We start from the raw sequence: 25,793 nt of genomic DNA on the forward strand, positions 1-25,793 counted from the left end.
AACTATTTAATTTTAACTAGAACAATAATGGGGAGCAGGAGGAAATAAACCAGAGAAAAGTGAAAATAGGAAAGTTTTTTTCCTGGTAGAAAGGGGAGGTTTATCTTCAGCTATCCAGACTCATCAGCAAGGCAGTGCCCCGTTTGATCCAGTGGTCGGAGGTCATTGTTCCAGACTGCAGGTCAACGCCAATGACGAAAGAGGGCCGCCCGGAAGTGCCAGCCCGGTTAGGGTAATAGTAGCAAGGGCAGGAGTACATCCCTGGAGACAGAGAAAACAAGGAGGGGCCCTCAGGCAGCGCCAGGGAAGGATGTGGCAGCTGCTGCTTGGCAGCAGAACTAAAGCACAGAGAAGGAATACAACTGTTTTTGGTCAGAATCTGGCCCAGAATTTCCCATGGACAAATGGCTTCTTGGAGCTTACAGAAGTACCTTCTTTGGATTATAACTCCTTTAATTTCCCATCCAGCACGGCTGGTGGAGAAAAGTTCCTTTAGTAGGTTACAACTCATTGTAGCCTACTACAGCAAGTCTTCCAAGATCTGCCTCCCCGACTTCAAAGCTGGGAGCATCACCCAGTGGTACCATGCCTGCCTGGCAAGTAGAACAGTCTGGATGATGGGATCAGGCCCCTGCCTGGCTGGTGTCTCTGGAGAGACCCATGTGGTACCAGTCATAAGAAAGAACATGAGCCAAAGCAGACCAATGCCTCCCTGTCTCCTCTCTTCCAGGCTACTCTACATCTTCCTCTCTTCCATTGCCGCTCTTCTTCTTGTACTCCACTGGTTTGAAGTGGATGGTGGGGATGGGGCAGACCAGCTGCATGGGCTCAGCTTCCATTAGGCAGGAGTTCTTCTTGTCCCAGCCGGCACCCTCCAGGTAGAGACCGCGGACCCAGACGCCCTCCTGAGGGTTGGGAAGTGGCAGGAGGGCAGGTGGGGTGGGAGGAGAGACAGAAGGAGGAGGGCTGAAGTCTGGGCACAAGCTTCCAGACGTCCCAATCTATAACCCTCCACAAGAGAGGGAGCACACCTACCTTGGGTGGATACACCAGGTTGTTGTCATCTACAGTGGAGACAATGAATTCCCAAGAGAGTGTATCAACTGAGATCTAAAAGGAACAAAGTGAGGAGGAAAGTGAGATGCCTCCACAATCCAGGGGTCCCCAGTACTCATGCTGAGAGTAGCCCACCCCGAAGCTCTCTATCCTTGAGAATACAAGTGCGCTGGCTCTCACCATTAGTCCTTCTTCCTACCTGCAGCCTGAACCACAAAGTCTGACTGTGAGGAATCACAGGCCTCAAGTTCCCTCACTCAGCCTCGCTTCTCCTTCCTGTCCCATCTCCGCAGCCGCACACACAGATCCCGTTTCAAGGTAATAGTAAAGAGACACGCAGGGCCCTTTGGCCCTGCTCCCCTCCCCATCAGCTTCTTCCTCAGACCATGGACTTAATCACACTGAGGAATGTATCTTAATTTCAAATGAAAAGAAAGTGGGGCCAGAATGCATTTACGTGAATTCATTAGTTCAGCGAATTTACGTGAATTCGAATTGCGTTCGAACTGGCTTCCCATTGCCCGCAAATAGCTTGCCATTGCCCCAAATTGCATGCGGTAGTCTATCACGCAATAACGTGAAACCCCATGATTGCGTTCAGACTGACTTCCCATTGCCTGAAATTGCAATGGTAGTCTATCACGCAATAACGTTAAACCTCATGATTGCGTTCAGATTGCCATTGGATTATACTTCCAATTTCCCTTGTCTGATAAACTCCCATTACAAACCTCTGGGGTTGTAGCAATGGGGACAGGGGCAAAGTAAAGATAGCACATCACCTACCGAAATAAGACTTCTGCTCCCCCACTGAAATTTTCCTTCAGCACCCAAATTTATTGCATTGGAGAGAGTGAGACACAGATAACTGTAAATACCTAGAACTTTTCTGTTTGCTGTGTTTGCATTCTCTTGGTCACTCTGCCTGCCTCTTTCCTTTAGATGCCCCAAGCTGTATTTCTAAACACTCGAGTGAAGTTTTAAGTTACTGCAATGCTAAAATTTGGGGTAATGAAGGAACGGGGTGGGGGTGGGGGGTGTAGAATTCCTATTTGGGGGAGTAATGTCCCCATTTTGCCCCACCCCATAACTAGAGCTCCCTCATCCACCCACCCCACTGCCCATTTCCTCGTAACATTTCCTACATTGTTCTGGCGAGCGGCAGCTTGCAACACAGTGGTCAGGAACCCAGTAGGAAACGTAAAACCAGAGAGCCAGAAAAGCACAGGAGGGTGAGTGGTATTTGCCCAGCGGGCAAACTGTTCCACGCGGAGGCCCAGGTCCCGGGTCCAGGCAGCTAGTGGCTTCTGGGATGGATAGGCCTGCAGGGGAAGGAAACAACTGGATGTGACAGACAACTTCAGCTAGACCCCTAAAGAAGGAAGGACTCCCCATGCAGCCTTGCAAAACAAAAATCCAAAAAACCTCCGGCAAAGTTAAAAGGTGCTTCTCTCAAGACACCAGCCGTTTATTACTTGACAAGAACTGCTTCCTGTCTCCCCCAACTCCAGTGACTTGGAAAGGTTTGGTATGTAGCTGGTAAATCTTTTACCTCAGAAGTACAGCTTTTGAAATCCTTCTTTTCCCTCTGTGGGGGAACTTTTTACCTTAGAAGAGGTTTATGAATTATTTATGTTTCCCTAGTGGGAAATCTCTGTCTCAGAAGTAGAAGGTTGTGGAGGAGAGAAGGAGAAAGGGAAAACTAGTGGGCCCCAGAAGGGATTCTGCAAACCCCTCTTCTTAAACACAGATTGCCCCTGGGGCTAAAAAAAACCCAGGGAAAGTGTGTTGAGAAACGAAAGAAGAACAGGAGTTGTTTCGCCTTACAAGGTTCCAGCAGCGCTGGTGGAAATGCCAGAGGCACCCTTTCCATCTGAAGAAGATGAACCTCCTGGAGTCTTTGGATTGGTCCCTTCGCCCTTCCTGTGTCCTGTCAGGTTTTACCTGGTAGCCAAGGGGAGAGCATGCCACCTCCACAGAAAGGGGAGGGAGAGAAGCAGCAGCTCTTAGGGCCTTACCCTCTCCCACATGGGGGGCACACGGGCATCAAATATGCAGTTGAAGATCTCCTCAAGGTCTGTTGACATGACCACCAGGCCTTGGATGCCCTTCTCCAGCTCTATCAGAGAGGAACTGCAGGGGCAGAAAAGAAGGAAGCGAGTCACACAAAGGGATGAGGCAAAAGTTACAGGGATGCAGGCCAGAACTGGTTTCCTGCACAAGGCCAACTCAGGAAGGGGAAAGTGCCTCTGAGCATACAGAGAGTCTCTTTCTGCTACAGCATTTCCAGATAGGGAGTTCACTTTGTTCCACGGAAGAGAAAAGAGTGGCTCCATTTCTGCTGGCAGAGAACACCCTGCTCACCTCACTCTCTCTTTACAAGCAAGGAACAGGTCAAAACTGACTTTGGGGGAAGGCTGAGCCAATGTCAGTCCAAGGAAGCTGCATTCTAGGCTTGTGCCCTTTAGATGAGACCAAGAAACTCACAGCTCCACACACAGAAGAAAGAAGAGAGGCAAGGGTGGCATGGGCTGTGGCTGAAGTGTCCTTCCCCCCCTCACCTGATGACCTGCAGCAAAGAGTTGTAACGTTGGATCTCCTGCAGCAAGACCACGTTCAGTGGGGAAGGGTCAGTGGAGAGGACCTTGCAGGTGCCCTCGTAGTCAATCTCCTCTGGGATCTTACTGCGCACATCAGCTGAGAGCTCCAGTACCTAACAGAGCAGGCAAGACCACATGCTGCATGAACAGGGACTCTTTCTCTATCTTTTCCAAAGCATAGGGAAGTTACTTTTTGGGCTACAACTTCCAGAATTACCAAGTGAGCATGCTCACTGACTATTGTGCTGGGTGGGGTATAAGAGCCTGGGAATTATAGCTTCCAAAGGTAACTTTGCGTTGTCCCAGAATGCTCAAAACTCAGCTGACAGAGGTGACCCTACCTACTCTGGGTTACCCACAGGTGATGGAAAATGCAGGGATAGTGAGGGCCATGAATAAGGACCACATACCACTGATGTTTACATCTGGGACTGGGTGCTGTTTGACATCAGAACAGCAAGATTCAGTATCAGCCTTTGTAGGAGTGAAATCACAACCCTAAGATATGCCTCTGAGGATGCACAGGGTCTATTGTCATCCCCAGTGTTGTGGGGCAAGACCTACCACTTCCCCCCTAGAAAGGTATGAGGCTTTCACATAGGAGGCCTTGAGTCTTGGGACTTCTTGTTTTAGAAATGTGCTTCCTTCTGGGATGGCAAAAGGTCCTAATGCCACACTGACCCAGTCCTATTCTGCCCCTGGGGTTGGTACCTTATCTTCACGGCTCTGCCCAGGCACTCCAGTGGGTGTTGTCTGGGGCTGTAGAGAAAGCAGGGTTTCGAAAAGTGTTCTGGCTTCTGTGATTTGGGAGGCCACATCAGCATTGGGGTGCTGGCCAAAGGCCTCCGGGGCATCTATGCCAGGCAGTAGAGTGATGTATTCCTTGTAAGAGGCCAGGTTGCCATCCTTGGGGATGTAATAGGCATCCAGCGCAGAGAGTCTGCAGGTAAAGGCCAGTTTCACTGCCATCCATGAAGACTTTTCTTTCCACATTCTTCTGCCCCCAACTACACCACAGCATTCCTTCCCCATGTACACCCTTTATATACCAAATCTGAACTGCAAGGACACACCCTACCAAGGTATTCTCAGTGACCATTCTCTAATGCTAGGCCTCTATAAAAAACAAGCACAGTACCAGGAAACCATTCTATAGTTGTAAAACAGCTGGAAAGGAAGATAAAGAGTCCCTGAGGGTTTCACCCTGAAGAAAAGGTAAAAGAGAAAGGACAGAAGTTTTTGCAAAGGAGAAAGGAACAAAGCAGAGAAGCAGAGCTCCTGTGCTTGACAGGACAAATGATCATCCTGCCTACCAGCTCTGAGGTGGATGAATTAATTTGTGGAAGAAGGACCATGTGGTTCCTAGGGCTGTGGACTCCATTTTCATCCCCATCCCAACCTTCTCTTGATCAAGAGAACAATCTCCTGATAACAGAACTAACAGGGAGAACAAGAGAAGAACTCCAGTTGTACAGCGCAACAGGGGAGAGATGAGCAAAGAATTTCAGACCTGAGTCTTGCCTTGGGCAAAGTGCGTTTGCAACCATACAAGGGAATGATCCTGTACTAACCTCTCCCCAATAAAGATTATCTTCTGAAGAAGGAATAATCTCTTCTCTACTCTGCTCCCTATCACTCACAAAAACAGACCCTGTTCCTGCTTTCTAGGAGCCTTCCTCCAGACCTCCGACGACCCCAGACTTTTGACAGAGCTCCCTCCACACTAACTTGTACAAAGGGGTGGCGATGCTTTGCTCGCAGAAGTAGTCGTTGATATAAGTGGTCAGGAGTCGGCGGTCCCAGTCACTTGTCATGTGGCCCCCGTAATTGACGCCTGCAATCAGGTATTTGAGGGCATCCCAGGGCGTCTCCTCGTACTCATCTAGGTTCTCAGACACGTGGGAGGGAGGAGAAAAATCCATGCTAAATTCGAATCAGGTCTGCAGGAGATGGGGTGGGCAAAGTTGGTGGAGGTCCTCCAGGCAGCCTAGGAGCAGGCCTTATGGGCTGAGATGAATCCTTAGGGAGGACTGTGCAGATCTCTGGCAGTCTTTCACCCCCTTCCTCTGAGTGCTGTTTACTCAGGGAACAACACCTAACTATGCTCCAACAACTCACTTGTCCAGCACCTGCCCACCTATCTTGCTGCCAGCCCCCCACCCCCCCAAATACTCATAACACTTGTTTGTGAATCATATTCTCAAGTAGCGATGGACAAGGTACAGCTTGCTAACAGCATGTTGCCTGCAAATCCTCTTCTGCATCCCCTCTACTGGTCCTCCAAATTTTTATTTTTTAAAAAACCCTGATACTGATTTTTGTAACCAATATTCAGCAGCATTAAATGGAATATAGACTATATTCCTCATTTATTAGACTTGGTATTCTTTTTTAATTTTAATGGCATTCTCTGTGCAGCTATAGTAGTGCTTAATGTATCATGCTTCATGACCTCACCAAGGACTGACTCCCACTGAAAGCATCCATGTAGCATTATCAGGGCTTTCCCCTGTGACATCACATGGGGGTGTCCCTAGCCTCAGGTTTTAGCCTCTAACTCTCAGGACATGAGATAGTTCTGCCCTGACAACCCTCAAGGAGACTAATGTTGACTACACTGTTTTTAACTGTTTTAATGTTTGAAATTATATGTGTCATTCTTGTATATTATTGTTACTGCTGGGTTGTAATCCTGCCGCAATCCACCTGGGAGAGGCGGGGAAAATACTACTACTACTACTAATAATAATAATAATAATAATAATTATTATTATTATTATTATTAAGTGTCAGTTCCTGGAACAACAGACCACAGTTTGAAGGGCATTGTCTCTGGGCACACCAGAACCATTGTTGCGGGACCTGAGACTCTACAAGGGAGGATACAATCTGCCAACACCCTGCCCTTTGCTTTCTTTGGCTGTCCCAAACTGCTCAGCATCCTCTCCTCCTCCCTCCCAATCACATCACCTCAAAGTCTGAATCATTGAAGTCATAAATGATGTTCCAGCCCAACTGCAAGAACTTCTTGTGCTCCAGCAGAACACTGTGGAAGAAGCAGAGGGCAAAGAGTAGCTTCTTGTACTTGGTCAGCTTGGTGCAGCGGTTGAACTGGGGCTCCGTGATGAGTTGGTAGAGGCGCTTCATATTAGCTTTCAAGCCCTGTCATGGGAAGAAGGGTGAGGGATTAGAGAGACAGTTGACCTCAGACACCTCACAAATCCCAGAACTTGATGGGGTACTGAGAAGGAAAAGCAAGGTCTGGAACAGCCTAACTAGATTATTTCTCCTGCCTGCAGATGGACAGAATCATCTCCCTCAACTGAGAACCAGCGATTTAGGCTGATGAACTGGAAAGATTAAGAGGTTATTTCATAACCTGCTTTGGTTGGCTACCTATTCCCCAGGAATGAAGACGTCTCTTGGTGGCTCCCTAGAGGGGAATGATGGGGACAGTGAGGAAGAGAGTGACTTTGTGTACTGTTCTTAAGCTTCTTAGATCTAGGGGCTTGTGATGAATCTGCCTGGCTTCTAACACCATTGGTGCTTTATTCAACCCAACCACTTACTAGATTCCCCAGATCTCAAGGCCTGACCCAGTTTCTCCAGTTCACAGGGCAAGAGTGACAACTCTCAGGGCAAAAGTGCTGTCTTGAAAAGTGTGTGTACACACATTTTCCTTGCCTGTTAGAGTGGGTGGCTTTTATTTGAATGGCATACCTTGGACTTGCCAGGACTTAAGGACTCATGTTTAATCACACACGAGGGGTTTGCCCCTTTTAAGATTATTGGGGTCTCCCTCCGCCAGTGGCATCACAAGGTCTCACGTTTTGGCCTGGGGCAGTCCTCACCTGGTAACCCTGCTACCAGCCCCTTCTCAAGCTGTGTGTTTGCACATCTTGAGAATTTTTTCTGAATCAGTCTCTCTTCCACAGAAAACTGATCTTGCATGAACTTCCCAATGCAAAAGAAAGGAGGAGAGAAAAGATAACTTGGGCTGAAAAGAGGAGGGAGCTAAAAACAAGTGAAGACATTTCCTCAGCCTAAGTTGGCATTCAGAAAATGGGTTAGATACAATAGGAAATTGTGAGACTTGACCCTGCCTCTCCCACCCCTTCTAGTGTTGCCTGGCCCTCTGCTCTTACCATGGGAGGCTCCGTTGTCATCTTCATGCCAGCTTGTAAGATGGAGATGGGGAAGTTCGGGTGGGGGCTTGAGCTGAGCCACAGGCGGAAGGACGGATGCGGCTCCTCTACCTGCAGTTGATCCACCAGCTTGTCCTGAGAGGTGACAATTGGCCAGGAAGACCCAGTTACCTGCCAAGAAACAAGACGTAAACATGGGCATTCTGCAGAGGCCCAAAGGGACCTGCAGCTGGAAAGAATGCACTGTGACACAGAAAGCTGAGGGAGGACCTATGAATGAAAAGGCTGTGTGTGTGTGTGTGTGTGTGTGTGTGTGTGTGTGTGTGTGTGAAAGAGAGAGAGAGAGAAAGGTAGGGGTGGCCTCCCCACTTGAAAAAAAAAAAGTAATTCTACAGCAGGGGAGTGCCATTTCCCGCCAGCCCCCTCCATGGGTTTCATCCTCCCCCACAGCACACCCAAATTCATTACACTTCCTTTCAAAATGGCAACCAGAAATTGTCACTTCACTTTTGGTGACCATTTTGAGAAGGGAAGGATTGAAAACACTGGCATTCTCTCTTGTTTTACTTTGGAGGTTGTGATAGAGGTAATACCCCGTTTTTGTGTGTTTGTGGGACTTTCAGCACAATTTTCATGCAAATATTGCCCAAAGGTCACAAAAAACTTCTTTTTCCCAAAATTGAAAGATGTTTAGGGGCTTTAGGGGACTGGTAGAAGGTTTCCAAGACTACTAAAGTGGGGGCCAAGGACCATATGCAAGGCATGGGCCACACTTTCTCCACTCTTGCTCCAGAGGGCTGAACGAATCTCCCATGAGGGGGAGGAGGAAACAGCCTTTCCTTGCTCCTTTGGCACTCACCCTGACGGACGCCATCTTTAATCATGCGAGTGGCAATAGGTGCCTGGCCCTGGCCCAGCGAGAGGGCATGGAAGCGCTGGGACATGCCCGACTGCTCTGCCAGCTGAAGGAGGGCGGACGTGGGATCAACACCAGGGGACAGCACAAAGATCAATGGGGTCTTTGTTGTGGAGTTGTCCACCACCTGAGTCCAGGGCGGGAGGAGATGGAAAAGGCAATCAATGACCTGGAGAGCTAACAAGCTTTGCTTACTGGATTTTCATTATTCAACTGCTGGGTCTGATTCTAATTAGTTCTGAATCTTTTTTAATGTCATTGCTTACTGTCTTACATGCAATTTTTTTTAGGGGAAAGACAGAGCATATAAGTCGTTGTTGTTGTTGTTGTTGTTGTTATTTCTGCCTTCCTTGGCTGAAGGAGGACATACTGGTAGAGCTGAAAACATTGCAATTTCAAAGTAATTTGTTATGATACACATCAGATGCAATTTAATTTGTTAAGGTGCTTGTTCCAGTTGTAACGTTACTCATTACATTGCCATCTTGACGGTTTTAGCTAGTCCTCCATGAAGTGTGAATGTCACACTTCCTACAGCATTGTATAACCCATCAGTCTGAAGCTGAAGCATTTTTCTGAAGAAGAGGGAAAGGGGAAGCAAGAAGTTGCCAGGTCTTCTGCTAAGCTGAGCCTTGCAGGATCCTTGTTTGGAGGTAAAAGAAGACTATATTTAAAACACTCTCTTCCCCCAATGTGAATAGTTGTTATTGGTTCCTTTTCCAAGTAACATCTTGGCAACTGTCACACTACTTCTCAGAAGGAGCAAAGTTACAACCACATTCGCGGGAGGAGTAACTTGTTGCAAGTAACACAGGCAGCAGTGTTACCTCCAAGTTGTAAATTCTTAGAAACACAATAGATTCACCTGCCCCCGTAGGTCAAAACTGTGGGACATCCCTCAGTTGTCCTGTCTCAGAGTCTAGTTGTAGAGATTGTAGTCCACAACATGAAGGGATGCCGCAAAAGGGTGCCCTCCTTCCCAGCCCCAGAAATGTTATCCACTCAATGATCTCATGTTAAGCACAGGCGGTTCAATGAACTGGGAGCCCAAGTTGGAGACTATGAATCCTGTGACGCAGAAAGCCACACAGTCTGGACACAAGGACCAGACGATCAGCATCCACTGCATCTGGTTGCAGGAGTTCTCCCACTCACCTGCAGGGGGAGACAGTGGGCATATGGATGGGGAAAGGCTGGAAAACAGGAGCTGTCATCACTGGAACCAAGATGCCCAGACACCTACCCATCTTTGCTATGTGGAGGCATCAACTTGCCCTAGGACCTGTTCCTGGAGCGGGCCATTTTTAGGAGTTCTAGGTACTTTACAGGACTGTGGGTAACCACCTTTCCGCTTTTCCAGACACAAGAGGAAGGAGCAAACCGCACTCAACTTCTCTCATGTAATCTAATCACACAAAAGCCTAAACTTATTTAAAATTCTGACGAATGAAAGATTTGCCTATGTGTTGACTCACCATTAAAACCATGGATGGAATGGGTCTACTTTAGCTGGGATTGACCACCAGGATGCCAGCTAGTTTCCCAGGAAGAAGGGAAAGCTCCTCAGCCCCAGTGTGGTGTCTGACCTGGCAGCATGGCTTTCTCCGGCTTGGAGCTGGTGTACCATAGGTTCCAGTCCCGAGGGTATTGCTCAAAAGAGTTCATGATGCCGTGGAAGTTGGTGAGCTTGTCCAGCTCAGTGATGTTGTCCCAGTAGGTATCGGCTAACCAGCTTGTGCAGGGATTGTCCATCTGCCCTTCCCTGTCGAGCACCTGCAAGGAGGGACAAAGGGAGAACAAGTGACCAAAGGACCAGAGGAGGACATTGCTCACTCCTGCCTCTAGGGAGAGGCAAAGCAGAGGACCTGCCCAAAGCCAGAGACAAGAATGGCTGAAGACATGAGTCTTCTCACAAAGCAAGTCCTAGTCACCTAGTTGTCAAGTTTTGTCTAAACCAGGATTGAAGAAATGTTTCTGAACAAAAGACCATGAACCCAGCAGAAAGAGTTAACCAGAGACTGTAGCTGGGGTGGGGGCAGAGCCAGGGCTAAGGCAGGTGGAGTTTGCAGCATGACAAGAAAGAAGGAAACACAAGACCTAACTCACAGGGCTGGCCATCAACAAACCTACAGAGGCAGGAAATTAATAAGTAGAACTTACATAAATATATTCTAAATAAAAAGATCAATTTAGAGATAGAAAGTCAATGGCCTATAATAAAGACATGATCCATACAGTTCGAAAGTAACCCTAAAGGCAAAATACTATACATACAAGGGTCAGTTTGGCATATAAGCCTTACTTATTTATTTCCTAAGTCTGTTGGTTTGGAGTTTGCAGCACTGTGGGACTGCAAAGCTATTTTTCTGTTCTGCACTTCACTGTCTCATATATGCCCATAAAAACAGAAAAGGAAACGAGCCACAGGTACCTCACATCAATAATAAGCATCTGCCAAACAACCAAGAATGCCTGAAATATGCCCAATAGTTACATTTTGCCTACATTTCTTCCAAGAGGAAAGGAATGCTCTCCATAGGGCAGTTATTCTCAACCTGTGACCTCCAGATGTTTTGGACTTCAACTCCCAGAACTCCCCTGCTGCTAGTGGCCTCTGCGAGCTGAAATCCAAAACTTCTCGAGAGTCAGATGTTGAAAAATCACTGCTTTAAGGGGAGAGCATTACCTCGGGGAAGAATGGAGCATGCAATAATGAGAAGCCTGAAAACCTCAGGCTCTGACACACACTTTCGTTTGCAATTCTTAGCAAAAGGCTGACAGGGCCAGCTCTATAAGGCAGTAGCCTGGGTAGACTGGCCCCATAAGAGGAACACACCTCTGGCCATTTCTCAGCTGCTGTTGCTCCAAGGACCCCCACCCAAATGAGGCAGCAGAAAATAAATCCAGTTGGCAAGAAGCTGGGGTGTCTTCCCAGATCCCATGTGATCGTGAAAGCTCAGGAGGGTCAGCCCTGGTTAGCACTTAGATGGAAGACTACCAAAAAATACTTTGCAGTAGGCTCTATTTCAGAGGAAGAAACTGGCAAAAGCCACACTTCAGGATTCCTTGTCTAAGAAAGCCCTACGCAACTCATGGGATCACCAGATGCTGACAAATGCTCTACCAAAAGCATCTTAAGTAGACTGAAGCCTATGAAAACTCATGTTGCCAACTTCTTACTTTCTTTCAGTTAGTCTCTAAGGTGCTACAAAATCTCCCTATAGCATATGCGGACAGGTGAGGGACACACACCCCCCACGGGGGGGGGGGGCTTTCCTGTCTGCTAAGCCCCTGGCTGTCACTGCAAGGAAGCGGGATGGGCAGGTTGCTCTTCCATTGCTCTTGGCCTGTTGTCAAGGACAGGCCTGACCAAGCCCCAAGCACTTCTCAGATTACAAAGCCCAGAGACTGGGAAACCTCCTGGCCAGTTCACAAAAGAGCTCACAGAAAGCCAAGCACTTGAGTGCCCCGCACTGTCTGTGTGCAGTAAGGTCTAGCAAGATTTTGAAAGCTGAGCTCCCAGCTTCCTCTGAAAGGAATAAGTCTGCCCTGGAAGGAGTGTGCGATAGTGAAGGCAGAGCCATAAGGAATCCAGGAGCAATGTCTAATTCTGCCAGTGTAGCAGGTTTGTCAAGACTGAATTCTTAGCATTTCCAAGAGTGATGTTTGGAGAGGTTTCAAAGAGTCAGAGGTCACTTCATCATTCCATATTTTCAAATGTGGCATCATTTACTCAGGGCTCAAGGAGTGCAGTAAGCCAGAACACTTATGAGTGTGAGATCTGGGACAACAACTTGCTGATTAAATCTAAGCAGCAGGCAAAACTGAGTCTTCCTGCCTCTCTTAGGCCTTGATCCTTAACTGTGTAATCTCCAAACTGCACCTAACAAAGCAAGACCTTCCACGAGCAGTAAGACACCTGTGCTGTGTCTTCTTACCAAAAAGTAGACACGAAACAATGCACCTCTTTACAGCCAGTCCTGAGGCACAGAACAAACACAGAGCAGAAGTTCACATCAGCAGGCTCTGCTTAGCAAAAAGTGTGACAAAAATGTTCCCCAATAAGAAGCTCTGAGCATGCCCAGGGGCTTCCAAAATGGCAGGACTCATATTGGACAAGGCATCCCACACATAAGCATGGGCTGAAGCATGAAGTCATTTGCATAGGCATAAACTAGAGCTTAGAAACATTACTTTTTGGGACTATAACTTCTAGGATCCCCCAGTCTCAAGTCCAAAAGCATAACATTTCCATGCTCCAGTAGTAACCCATTCCTAGATAAAGTTCACCACTGAAGCAGAACTGGAGGGCTTGATGAACCATATAGGGTCATCCTTTGTGCATCAAGGTTCTTCCCAACTGTTAGTCCCACAGAATGCAAAAAGCAGAGGGCAGAAGGAAGCAAAGGACAATGCCAGAAGGACAAGAGGATCAAAGAAGGCAAAGTCAGACAGAATATGCACACTGAACAGTAAAAGGAGAAGGACAGGCTTTTTCCATGTGTTTAGCTCTGGCTCATGTGAAATTTAAAGCAGGTACAACTCCAAAGAAAAGGTGCCCCCACAGAACATGAATTGGGGGTTCCACATCAAAGAAGTTCTCTTGTCATGTAAGCAATGCAATTGCCAAATCATCTGTAAGCAGAGAGTTCTAGGTTCAGTCTCAGGAATTTCCTGGTAGGACTTGGAAAGTCTTCCCTGAAACCCAGAAGAACCACTGCCAGTCTGTGTCAACTATACCAGACTACAAGGCCTGACAGTCTGGCTCTTGCCTGCATTCGCATCGTAACAGCACAGCAGCCTAAAATCTCTGCAGGCCAGGCCAAGTGCCGGCTGTTTCCTCATGTCTCCATCTGGTGCTTACCACTCCTCCACGCAGGAAGAAGTTATATTCATCCATCTTGAGGTTGCCAGAGACTTCCAGGATTTTGGCACACATCTGGAAGCTGAAGAGCAACTTGTGTCGTTCAAAGAGGCCCCGGCAGGTGTACCTTGGCAAAGATTGAGATGGATAGAACTGACTAGCTTATCTTTTGAAGCTACACTTCTAGTGTCTGTCTGGAAGGCATTCTGGCCTGTCCTCTGCTTATTTGTGGAAGGAGCAGTCAGGAGAGAATCAAGGAACTGCTCTCCCTCAGTAACATTGTACTTGCTTCTTGTCCAATGAAAGAGACCCCAGTGTACAGATTGCTTGACATAGTGGAAAAAGAGAAATGATGACTGATAAGGTGGCCTTAAGAGCAAATTTTTATCTCTCTGGATTAGAGCCTGGACATATTAATGTTTTGGACTATGGCTGAATACCCCAGCAAGGCAAAGGAATTTGGAGTCTATAGTCCCTAAAAAATAACCTTTCTAAGGACTGAAATCTGGATGGATGGTGGCAGAGAGGAGTAGTGTGTCATGTTTATCTAGCAGCACAGGCCAAGTTACCTGTAGACCGCGTAAGTGTGATATTCATTGAGGAAGCGGATTCTCTCATCCAGCTTGGCACTCCGGTGGCTCTTGGTGATGCTGAGGTTGAACAGGTCAATGTAGGCATCGAGGGAGAACTGGTACATGAGGTTGATCCTGCCCATGTCACTGAGGACAAAGAAGAGGATGGACGCCCTCTGAGGGCATGGCCGATAGCCCTGGCAGTGAACATGCACCTGGTTAATCAGTGAGCAGGAAAAGGGCAACAGCAAGGGGGCTATAGCTGGAGGAGGAGGCTGGGGCACTGGCCAAACAGGCTGGGGGATTCTGGAAGTTGTAATGCAATAAAGGAACTTTCCCTAGGTCTGGAGATTTCCCTTCATGAACTATCAGAATTCCTTCCTTCATTTAGAAATTAACGTACTAGCCTCTATTGATTCTAGAGGAACTTGGGAAGGGGGGGGACTGGGCAAGCAGTCTCTGCACCCCCACGTAACTCGGGACCTTCCACAGCACCCTCAGCACCAGGGCCCCCATTGTCACTCCCCCCCCAAGGTTTTGTTTTTGGTTTTTTTACATCTGGCTACAAGTAAGTGCAACACATACTACAAAGCCAGTGCACAAACACATCCCTTAAATCCTGTGCTGGGAGAAAGGTGGGATATACATTAATAAAAATAAAATGAAATTCCACAGGTGGGTCTAACCTCCCGAGCTGTGTCAATTTTAATCTCAGTTGTCTCACTGGTCTCCAGTTGCTCCGTGACCTCAGTGGCAGTGATCTTGGAGGTCTGCAGAGTGTTCACGAGCTGCACATCATCCAAGAGGGAGCCTGTTGCTTCATTCAACAACCTGAGGGCAGAAGGAAGGGTTACTAAGAAGAGCGATGAGAAAGTTCAAAATGCTGAGACCAGCCCACTGTTCCCCTTGCAGCTCCATCAAGAAGCAAGGAAGCCTTCCTGGAAGACTCTGGAACAACAGTCCAGCCTCTTTTTGAAGCCATCCAAAGAAAAAGACCCTACTATCTCTCTAGGGAACTGGTTCCATTGCCAAAGCACTCTCACTGTTAAAAAGTTTATTCTAACCGTCAGTCAAAATCTACCCTCCTGTAACTTCAAACCATTAAACCTGCTACTACCCTCTCAGCTAGCAGAGAACAAACCAGTCATCTCCTGTCTGGGACAACCCTTGAGATATTTAAAGAAGGCCATCATCTCACCCCCTCAGTCTTCTCTTGAGCAAACTGAACAGGCTCAGTTCTTGTATGCTTTGTTCTCTCTCCTTATCATCCGTGTTGCTCTTCTCTGAACCTGCTCTACCTTACCTATATACTTCTTAAAATAAGGTTCCCAGAACTAAACACAGGACTCCGGGCTTCAATGTCAGGGATGATGGGAGTTGTAGCTCTTCACCTCTGGCTCGAACTCACCACCTGGTTGTGCACCGCGCTGACCAGTTTTGGCCAGTGGTTATAGCTTAGCAGAGTTACAGAGAACAGGCTGAAGACCCCGACAAACTCTCCAAGCCTTCTCACTCTTGCTTCCACAGAAGTCTTCACCCTTCTTCAGGATCCAGCTGGTTCTTGTAGCTTCACCCAAGACACCAGACAACTCAGTAGTCTTAAATAAAAGATCTACTTTATTCTACTATATACAGCTCCAAAACTATCCAACACAACAATACTCTACTCCTCACTATCCACTCTACCACTACTACAACCCACAAAATACATTGGGATGTATAGTCATTATTATAGTTAATGCATGGTACCACCCACTGTTGTCTGTTTCCACCCAGTAGGCGTGTACACCATTCTCATTGGTTCTCTTGGTCCATCCTACAATTAATGATTTCATCATCTCAGCCTTGACCACTTAACAATTGTCAGGTGTGTCCAATTATCCACTTTACATTTCTTGTCCTTGGCATTCAGGACTTGTTCATTGTATTACCATTTACACCTGTGTGGTTCTCAATTGGCTTCTGCTGAGTCACCCTGACTCTCACATACATCTTTTATTTCATTTACTGTATATCCCATGTTGCTTTTTCCTTAACATTCAAGACTACCACCTCTCGCTCTTGAACCTCAAACAACTCTTTTTCATCATTCTTAACCTGGCTTTTCTCCCTCCCAGAGATTTACATCTCTGATGACTTCTCACAGCATGGCCGCTCCTGCTCCCACAACACCAGCAGGCCCAAGCCCTCACTCTTCCTCCACCTAGCTCTCACCTCAGGATCTCGTCCTCCAGCTCTTTCAGCTTCCTTTTTCCAGCCGCAATGTTGAGCACCAGGTGGTCCTTCTGCTCTTCCAGCTCAGGCCTTTCTCTTCGCACCACGATGCCCAGAAGTTGAGACCCCAGTCCCTGAAGAGGTCCCGGGGCACATGGGGTGGTTCAGCCCTCTCTGTCCTGCCCCCAGCCGCATTTCTCCCACAGTTCAGAACAAAGCTCCCCCTCTTGCCTCCAGGTCACTCCAGCTCCCTCCCCACAAGTCTTCTTTGGTGGGAAATCTCTAGGTTCTGATAGTTTGCCCTTCCCACAGGAGATGAATATGGCTCCCAGGTTTCAAGCCAATGACCCCAAACCTTTACCTGCTCTTTGACAGCAAAGTTGACAATGGTGGTCTGGGAGGAGATTTCTGGAGTGTAGTGTGGGTTGGACAGCTTGGTGGTTAGGTAGAAGTGGAATTCAGGGTGGTAATCCACCTCCTTGTCCCCAATCCTTATCAGCAAGCGTCCACCTGCCATACACACACAGGAAGAAAGTCAGAAGTCAGATCTGGCAGAGCTCCATCTGGGCCACGAGGCTTCCTTCCCTCTTGTTCAGGTGCCATCCCCCTCCCTTATTCCTCCCTGTCCCCACTTCGAATGCCCCACAATATAAAGCAGCATTCCAGATGTTTCTCCATCTCCTCTCTCCCAAGCAGCAGATGAAAGCCAGAAGCTCACCCACTCTGGTGACGGATTTGTTGAGGATGGGGGCCAGTGTCGGGTCAAGCTCCTCTTGCACATTCTTCAGCAGTACTGGAGAGCCATGCCGGATGGCTATCTCTAGGATGCGCAGGTAGTCGGGCATCTGTAAGTCGATGATCTTTAGGCCCTATCAGAAAACAGATGGAGAAACTACAGCAGCATCAAGAGTCAGAGCACATCGCTCACCCTCCTCTTACACCCCTGCTTTCCTACTAGCTCCCAGAACAAAAACTTCCCTGGCTGTCCAATAAAAAAAACACTGGCTCTGACAGCTGGCACAACATTTGTTTAAAAAATCATTTTGCCTTGAAGCAGGTGGAGCTGGAAGAGAAGAAGATCCTCCCATTGAAACGCACCAAGTGCAGAGTCCCAGCTACAAAGCAGGTGGGAAGGGTAACCCCTCCTCTTGGGTAACTTCTGGCCAGGGATGGAGAAGAGAGCACAAAGAGAGGGCCTACCTCCACTTATTAACCCCAAATCGACTAGATCCTCCAAACTGATGGAAATTTGGTTTTTAAACACTTACATAAGTCCCACTGGTTCAGTGGGTCTGAGTTCTAAGTAAGACTAACATTTAAATTTAGGCCAGAGAAAACAATGCGAACCAGGAGAGGCGGTCAAAGAGATGCCTGTGTGGAGTTAACAAACCCAGACAGGCAAGGTACTGAATGTAGTACCGCTACTTACTATCTTTGATTCCATATTCTTGATCCATTTTGTGGCCTGGCCCTGGGGGTCAATCATCAGAGGCCACCTGGGAAAGACCAAAAGCGAAAGGAAGATGAGCATTGGCATTGCAGCCACACTGAGGCCTTGTCAGCTTCATCCAGAAGTCACTTTTGGACATGCTGGTGACTCCTTGAACTTTCAAAGAAAGGGTCAGGAGGTGATCCAAAAGGGCTGGCCCAGGGCTCTGGAGTGGGTCAGGATGAGTGTGACTGAAAAGCATTTTGGGGCCTCAGCCACATCACAGACTAGGACTCACCGGTTGCCTCGAGTGACAATGATTCCATTCTCTGTAGAGAAGTTATCTGATGGCAGCCCTTGGATGTTCCATGTGCGCACAACCGTTGGGTTGCTGAGGAAGCTGTCACACATGAAGTAAGGGGAGCAGGGCACTTGAAGCTCACGGATCTGCAGGCACAAGCATAGAACAGCAAAGAAGTTGGTTGGCCCTGAACTGCCTTGCTTTCCCTTCCTTTGCTGAGGGAGGTCATGTGCTGGATTCAACCTCCTGGATGCTACCCAGTAGACCCCCTGAGAAGTAGGTTATGCTTCTCAGCCTAACACCACTGGGGCCCTGTGGAGTGCCATTCCAGAAGCCACAATTGGCTCAAGCCAGCCTTCAAAAGAAAACCCAAGTCCCTCCTCCAACGCAGTGCCAGTAAGAAGGAAGAGGGGGGCTGCCCTCTCAGGAAAGGTAGGTAAAACTCACCTGCTTGATCCAGATGTGAGAAACAAGCTCTTCCTGGTAATTTGACAAGAAGGGCCCCATGTAGGATGGAAATGCCACTGCCACAAGGCAGTCACCCACCAAGTAGCCCAAGTCTTCCTCAAGGCCCTACCAGAAAGAAGGACGTCAGAGATAGGAAGAAGAAGGGGAGATACACACACACACACACACACACACACACACACACACACACACGTGGGCGAAGCTACCACCAAAAAGTTTTCCTTAGCAATTCTAGAAGATTTTGAAGCTATTTGCATAGGCGCAGAATAACCCATGTGTGTGTATTCACAGAGACCATGAAAAAGAACCAGGCTGCACTTTTTCTCAGGGAAAACACTGTCTCTTAGCACCAAGGGCCCTCTTGAGAAGCCCTCCAGGGCACTTGAAACCTCCTCTCTCTCCGCTCTCACCTCCTTTTCTCTGGGCACAGTGTCCTTCACCCTTCCAACAAGTGAAAACAGTTCAAGTCTTCCCTCATCCTCGATTGTCAGACTGTGCCAGCCAAAAGCAGACTCACATTCTAAGAAACACTTATCATGTGGTGCTGAATATAGCTCATAAAGATTGCATTTCTGGGCTGCAGCTCCCAGAATTCCCCAGCCAGCTTATTCTGGGAGCTGCAGTCCAAAAAACTAATTTTGCCAAGTTCTGGTGAAAGGATAGCCTGTACATTCCTCACCTCACTTTGTTGAGCACAGTAGAAGAAGAGGGGGAGAGATGCAGAGTTGAGGATCAGACCCTACCTTGAGGGTTTCTTCCCACTGGATCTTCTCTCCAGCCAGGCCCGACACCAGTTTGTCCGCCCGGTCCAGCTTGATCTCCATCTCTTCTGACTTTCTGCGTAGCTCCTCCTTCTGTGCCAGCTTCTCCTCATACTCTCTCTTGAGCATCTCCAGTTTCTCAGCCACCTGAGCAGGGATGAGGGCAGAGAAGAATTCTGAAGTGAGACCCCCACTCTGAAGACTCTAATGGGGAAGGATGTCCCAAAAGACCTCCACCAATTCATACTCCTATATCATTCTCCCAACTGACTGACCTCCCGGAGCCTCTCTTGGGCCTCGGCCTGGGCAGCCTGCTTCTCTGCCAGCTGGGCCAGGGCAGCATTCATCCGAATACACTTGGGCTCTACCACTCGGTAAATACGACCATACATCTAGAAGGAAGAGAAGACCCAAAAAATGAAGTGAAATTTGCAAAGGGGGAGGCAAAATGGTCTCCCATGTCTTGACCGCCCCATCAGCCCAGAATGCTCAGTTCCTCCTCCTCTTGGTGCCATATTCCCTGTCATGGAAATCCTTTCTCCCAAATTGGGGCTCTTGGCTCACCTCCATAGCTCGCACCCACATGCAGAGGGACTTGGCAGCCACCGAGACCCATCCGATGATGTCCTATAGTCTAAAAAAGTAGCTTTTCCAATCTCCATGCTCTCCAGAGCTGCTCTGTGACAGCTCTCCACACCCGTCTACCTTCATGGCCTCCTCCAGAGAAGGTAGGGCCTCCTCCAAGTCCTTCTGAGCATTGTTGGCCAATAATTTGCACTTGATCTCCTCGGCAGCAATCTTCTTACTGTTTGCAGTCACTGTCTGTGGGGAGACGGGAAAGAGGAGCATTGTGAGGACCACAAGCCTACCGCTGGCACAACTACAAACAGGGAACCCAGCCTCAGCCGCTCACCTTCTGCTGCACATCAGCCTCTTGCTTCTGCTGGACAATGATGACCAGATATTCCTCACACTGCTTCTGAAATTCTGCAACCTTCTTCTGAGCCTCCTCCAGCTCCAGCGTCATCACCTCCACTTTCTCACGAGTCTCATCAATTTTAAAGAGGCCATTGGAGAGCTTGTTGGCTTGGTCTGAGAGCTCTTTCCGCTTCTCTGCTAGGAGCCTGCACAGAGGGAAGAAGAGGAAGGCCTGTTTCTCCAGGAGTATTTCACACAAACCTCTTAGAAAGAAGAGGAGCTCTGAAGCTAGATAAGACTGAAGCCCTTATTGAGTCCAACTTTCTGTTCCTAGAGATGCCTTGGGAAAATCAATGAACAGGAGATGAGTGTAACCAAGGGGTGGCAACTGTTCAGGAGCCAATTCTTGCCGTGCTTCCCCCCATGGGCCACGCTGTTGTGCTTCGTCATGTCACTTTTGGCTGTTTTTTGGGGCAATCTTTGGCTGATTATTTCTGGGCTTTGAGGGGCTTAGGCATGCTCTTATGAGTGGAAGAAATAAATTGCTCAATATGATGTTTTTTAGTTGTTTTGACCAGTTTGGGATGAAAAAATGCCTGAAGATCAGCACAAATTTTTAATTTTTTAAAAAAATGTTGGAATACTTTTGGGATTGCCAGGAGCATCAGGGCCATAAAAAGGGGGGCCAGAGATCACTATTTCCCCATCTCAGTATAATATCTCCCTCTTGCTCATCTGTTCCCCAAGGATTTCTACATAAACCAGATCAGTGACAGTGCTCTGCCTAAAATGGCTTTCCACCAGCAAATAATACCACTTACAGCAATGTTTGGAATCACTTCTTATCTCCTATATGAACTATGATATAACTAAAATCACTTACTTGCATTCATTTATTTGGATGTAACATGTAATATTTATTTATGTGGGAAACCCAACAGATTTATTTAAGTACATTAGAATAGTCCTGATGAATCAGTACCTAATCTAACACTCTGTTCTTATAGTGCATCATTTTATATACATTTTATATACCTTGTGTTCCTTCCATCTTTTCTTCAAAGTAAAAAAAAAAAACAAACCCAAATTTATAATCTTTTTCCTAGGGTAGATGATCTAGTTCTTTGCTAATGCTAGTTGCCCTTTCTGCACCTTTTCCAACTCTTTGTTGTTGTTGTTGTTGTTGTTGTGTGCCTTCAAGACATTTTTGCCTTATGGCGACCCTAAGGTGAAGCTATCATGGGGTTTTCTTGACAAGATTTGTTTAAAGGGGTTTGCCATTGCCATCTTCTGAGGCTGAGAGATTGTGACTTGCCCATTGTCACCCAGTGGGGTTTATGGATGAACTGGGAATCGAGCCCTAGTCTGCAGAGTTGTAGTCCAATGCTCAAACCACAACACTCAAACTTCTACACCTGCTGAGATGGATTCTCAAAGGACCCTGCAGACGAAAGACTGGAGAGTCAAGCAAAAAAAAAAAACCCTAAATCCATTTTCTCAACCCAATCCCACAGCAGAAGTGGAAACACAGTAACTCTGAGCCTCCCACACTCAACCCACTGCGACAGTCTGGTATGCCACTACATCTGATGGTACTGAGGGATGAGATAGTATCAGCAGGGTCACATTTCCCATCTCTCTCACCTAGGAAATAGGTTCTATCAAAGCAGTGTCAGTACCATGTCCATGTCTGGAGCTATTTTTCAGTCAGCACACTCCCCCTGGCATTGTTCTAAAACATTCTGCCTAGCCACTTCCCTGAAGATACCAAAAGAGAGAGGCACATACTTCTTGTAGCCAGAGACTAGCTCCAGGTAGTTGGTAGGGGTGACATAATTATGGCGCCGAAGTTCCAGCATCATCTTCTTTGAGTACCTGGCCACAGACCAGTGCATGGTGACAAAGATTTTAGCCACTTGTTTTTGCATCTAGGCAGGAGGAAGAAGAAGAGCATCAGGAAGGGGCACTGCTGTCCTTGGTAGCAGAGAATTCAAAAGATGCCCTATGCCCTTCACCGTATCCAGACTTCCCCGCTCCACGCTTCCCAGGTCATCGCCCTCCAAGTACTTCTCTGCCACCTCCAGCAGTGCTTCCTTGGGCCATTCAGAGAACCAGTCTATGGTGATGCAATTCACCAGGGCAGGATACTGACGAATCCAGTTCCTAAGGCAAAGGAGTGGAATTTATAAAAAGCTGTGTTAGTCTGTAATATCAGTATGCAAAGGGATCTTGTAGTACCTTTGAGACTGAGTGAAAGACATGTAGCATAGGCTTTCACAGACTTAGGTCTACTTCCTCAGACACATGGAGTGAACTGGTATCCTGGAAGGACCTTTATAATCAGACTGCATGAACAGCCATAGAAAGGAGAGAGGCCCTGAAGTGTTGTGCACCCAGCACTTCCGCAGTTCTCTTTTAATTCCTTCCTTTTCTCTGTGTCTCATTCTTTGCTTTGCCCTTTGTGACTTCAGCTAGGCTTATCACCTTGCACTGGGTCATTTTCTCCTTCTTTCCTATTAGACCAGCACCATTTTGTCAACACTTTTCCGCTTTAAGCCACTCCTGTCCACCAGGGGTCACTGTTGCTCCAAGCAAAACCTACTGGCTTGCTGTCTAGACAGAAGCTGGGTTACCTGAAAGGATCACCCACGGGGCTCAGGCACAGCACAACATGCAGGTTGTTCCAGACCCCTTCAGTGAGGTAGGCAAAGAGGCTGTCTTGGCTTTCCTGGATGCCCTCTTTTCAAGCCGCATCAATGATGTTGTTTTGGATCTGGTAAGAAAAAGAGCATTAATGAGAAAGAGGCTAGATTGGGCTTGAATGCTCCACAGAGAAACAACAGCGAGGCAGAACTTAAGGATGGATAGAGGCAATGAAGGGACAACCCCAACTTTGGAAGTGGGGGAACTCACAAGCATTTCATGGGCCACAAGCATAGCAGTGGGGAGAGTCAGCACTCATTCGATAGTGGCAAAAATCCCCACGGTTTCACCAGAGGTGAACACTGTGTGGTCCTCCAGATGTTCAGCTACAACGCCCAGAAGGAACAGCTACTGTGCATCCACAAGGTTCCAGGCGCAAACCTTGGTATCTCCAGATCTTCAGTTAGGAAGGAAGGAAGGAAGGAAGGAAGGAAGGAAGGAAAATCCTCTTTTTGCAAGAGGCTTTGTGATGCCAATGGGAGGAAGCCTGAACTGGGCTAGACTGCTTTGTCTAATTTTTTACAAGCAAGAGGGAAATACCAGGGCAAGAGGGAAGGGGAGGCTCACACTTGCCTAGAAACTTTACTCCTTAAGCCTCGGTGTGCAGTGGGGATGGCCACTATCACTAAAGAGCTTCAAGAACTCTGCACATCCCCAGAGTGTGCAACTCATCCACTTTTTCATGTTTCCCAGAGTTCAGCGCTGATGTGGAAAAGAGGCTCCAGGGCTGGGCCACAGATTCCCAAGGCCAGCATAGGCAGCCTTGGACCGAGTCAAAGATCCAAAGGTATAACAGTCCTTACATTTCTGGGACTAGGCTGAGGCATATCTTTTTGGAACCAAGTGTGGCCCTCAAGCATGTTTTTACTGCAGTACTTCTGGGTTGACAAATTATGCATTCTCTGCACAGAACTTGGAAAAGTACATTTCCAGAACACAACTCCCAGAATTTTCCCATCCAAGATGGCTGTAGGCAAATAAATTTTTTTTACAATGTCTTGGACATAGAGGCACAGTTTGAAATCACTGAAAGGAGGAGACAAAGTCCAGGAAGGAGATGGTATGAAGTGGGGATATGGATGACTCCCACTGCTCCCCCACCCACTTGGTCATTCCAAAGACACAAACACGCACCCACCTCCTCAAATTCATCTGGCTTGTAGAGGTTGGGCACTTCCCCAGAGCTGAGGATGTTGTTGATGTCCTCCAGGAAGCACTCATCTGCTATCTGGGTGTCCACAAAGAGGAAGGTAGTGGGCTTCAGGTCTACTCCTGTCTGACGGTAGAGCTTCTTGACATCTGTGGCAAAGAAGAGACAGTAAGGGCCACTCAAAGGAGAAGCCACATAGGAGTGGGTTTACAACCTGGGTCCTAGAGTTTAAGCAGGAGCACATCCTTACCTTCCCTGAATTCTTGTTTCTGATACGGCCTGGAGACCTCGATCTGGAAGGTGTAGTATTCGCAAATGGATGAAGCCAGGCGTGCCATGCTCTGGCGCCCACTGCCTCCAATGCCCACCAGCAGCATGTTTCCTCGTGGCTGACTGATCACCTGGACAATACGGGTTACTGCAGGAAAACAAAGCACTAGGTAGGCACAATGGAAGCAGAATGGGGTACCAAGTTGTGTGCCCCAGACAATGTTTTTTTATGTACAATAACCACAGCTTGATCAAGTCCCCCCAAGTCCCCCAGACAGCATGGCCAGTAGCTGTGCTGGATGAGTTGCATTGCAAGTTGTAGCCCACCATAAGTAATGCTTTCAAGCCCTAGCCTCATTCGCTTAGGGTATTTCCATACTGTAGAAATAAAGCAGTTTAACAGCACTTTCGCTGCCATGACTCTGTGCTACAGAATCCTGGTATCTGTAGTTTGGTGAGGCGCCTGAGCTCTTTGACAGACCAGGCTGAATACCTCACCAAACCACAAAACCCAGGATTCCACAGGATAGACGCATGACAGTTGATGTGGTGTCAAACTGGCCTACTTCTGCAATGTGGAAGAGCTTCAAGCTTAATAGTCGTTTTCCCTTTGTAACTCCCCCAGGTTTTTCTATTGCTCTTTCCATCTTTTGTCTTGCCATGAGAAAACTGTGAAAACACCAGCTTAGTGGCTTTTGACTGTAAGTGCTAGGACTTATATTCCAGGAAGGATCCCCAAGGCAAAGATGTTCCGTATCATTTCCAGACCACACTGTATCCCACCCAGATGTAAATCATTCTGCAACATCCAGGACTGTGACTCTACACACTCACTGTGTTCAATTGCATCACGGAAAAGCACCAGTCTCATGGACACCATGCCTGGTGTCCGGTTGTAGTCATCCAGTGCACGCTCCATCTCTGCCTTCAGGACACCCATGTCTGTCAGGTCTTCATACACATTGCGCATGAAGTCCCCTGGAGAGAACAATCACCCCAAGTCCCCAGTGAGCTTTCCTTCCATCCTCCCAGTGCTCTGGTAATTCAGCTTTTTATACCCACTCCTCCAGAACCAGAGGCAGAAAGCCCTGAGAGCCAAGAACATCCTATAACTCCCTTTTCCTTGAACTGGAGCTAGTGGAATATGCTTAACAACACTTAAATTAATTATTACACAGCAATATTTTTGACCTGATCAATCAACTACATGCCAAACCAACACCTAAGTGTTTGATATGTTTTGAAGGTTTCTCAACCCATTATGACCAAACCTAATATTTTATACTTACGCTGATCTGTCCAGGCATTTTTGTGCAAGTTCAGAATAGATCAGCAAACTTTGGGGGGTTTTTTGGGGGGCGGGGGGGGTTATAGATGGTTTGGGACAATTTTGCATAGAGCCTGGCAGGAAATAAACATGAAGGAC

General features: G+C 47.6%; 1 protein-coding gene across 1 annotated transcript; it reads right to left on the reverse strand.

Moving 5' to 3' along the window:
* On the reverse strand, positions 1–25,337 carry LOC121933937 (dynein axonemal heavy chain 2-like). Its single transcript, XM_042473916.1, is given in 33 exon segments — positions 1–263; positions 757–905; positions 1,036–1,110; positions 2,202–2,378; positions 3,075–3,189; positions 3,618–3,769; positions 4,368–4,596; positions 5,385–5,590; positions 6,627–6,818; positions 7,802–7,937; positions 7,939–7,972; positions 8,661–8,848; positions 9,728–9,872; positions 10,304–10,490; positions 13,582–13,708; positions 14,151–14,350; positions 14,840–14,984; positions 16,368–16,501; positions 16,729–16,877; positions 17,086–17,236; positions 17,797–17,863; positions 18,095–18,243; positions 18,545–18,670; positions 19,309–19,473; positions 19,602–19,718; positions 19,891–20,148; positions 20,240–20,450; positions 22,033–22,172; positions 22,260–22,407; positions 22,878–23,017; positions 24,086–24,246; positions 24,348–24,515; positions 25,202–25,337. Coding segments are annotated over 33 exon segments (5,034 nt in total). The 3' UTR covers positions 1–106.
* Positions 25,338–25,793: the final 456 nt, after the last annotated feature.

This window comes from Sceloporus undulatus, chromosome 6 (genome assembly GCF_019175285.1).
Source record: "Sceloporus undulatus isolate JIND9_A2432 ecotype Alabama chromosome 6, SceUnd_v1.1, whole genome shotgun sequence".
NCBI classification, from domain to species: Eukaryota; Metazoa; Chordata; class Lepidosauria; order Squamata; family Phrynosomatidae; genus Sceloporus; species Sceloporus undulatus.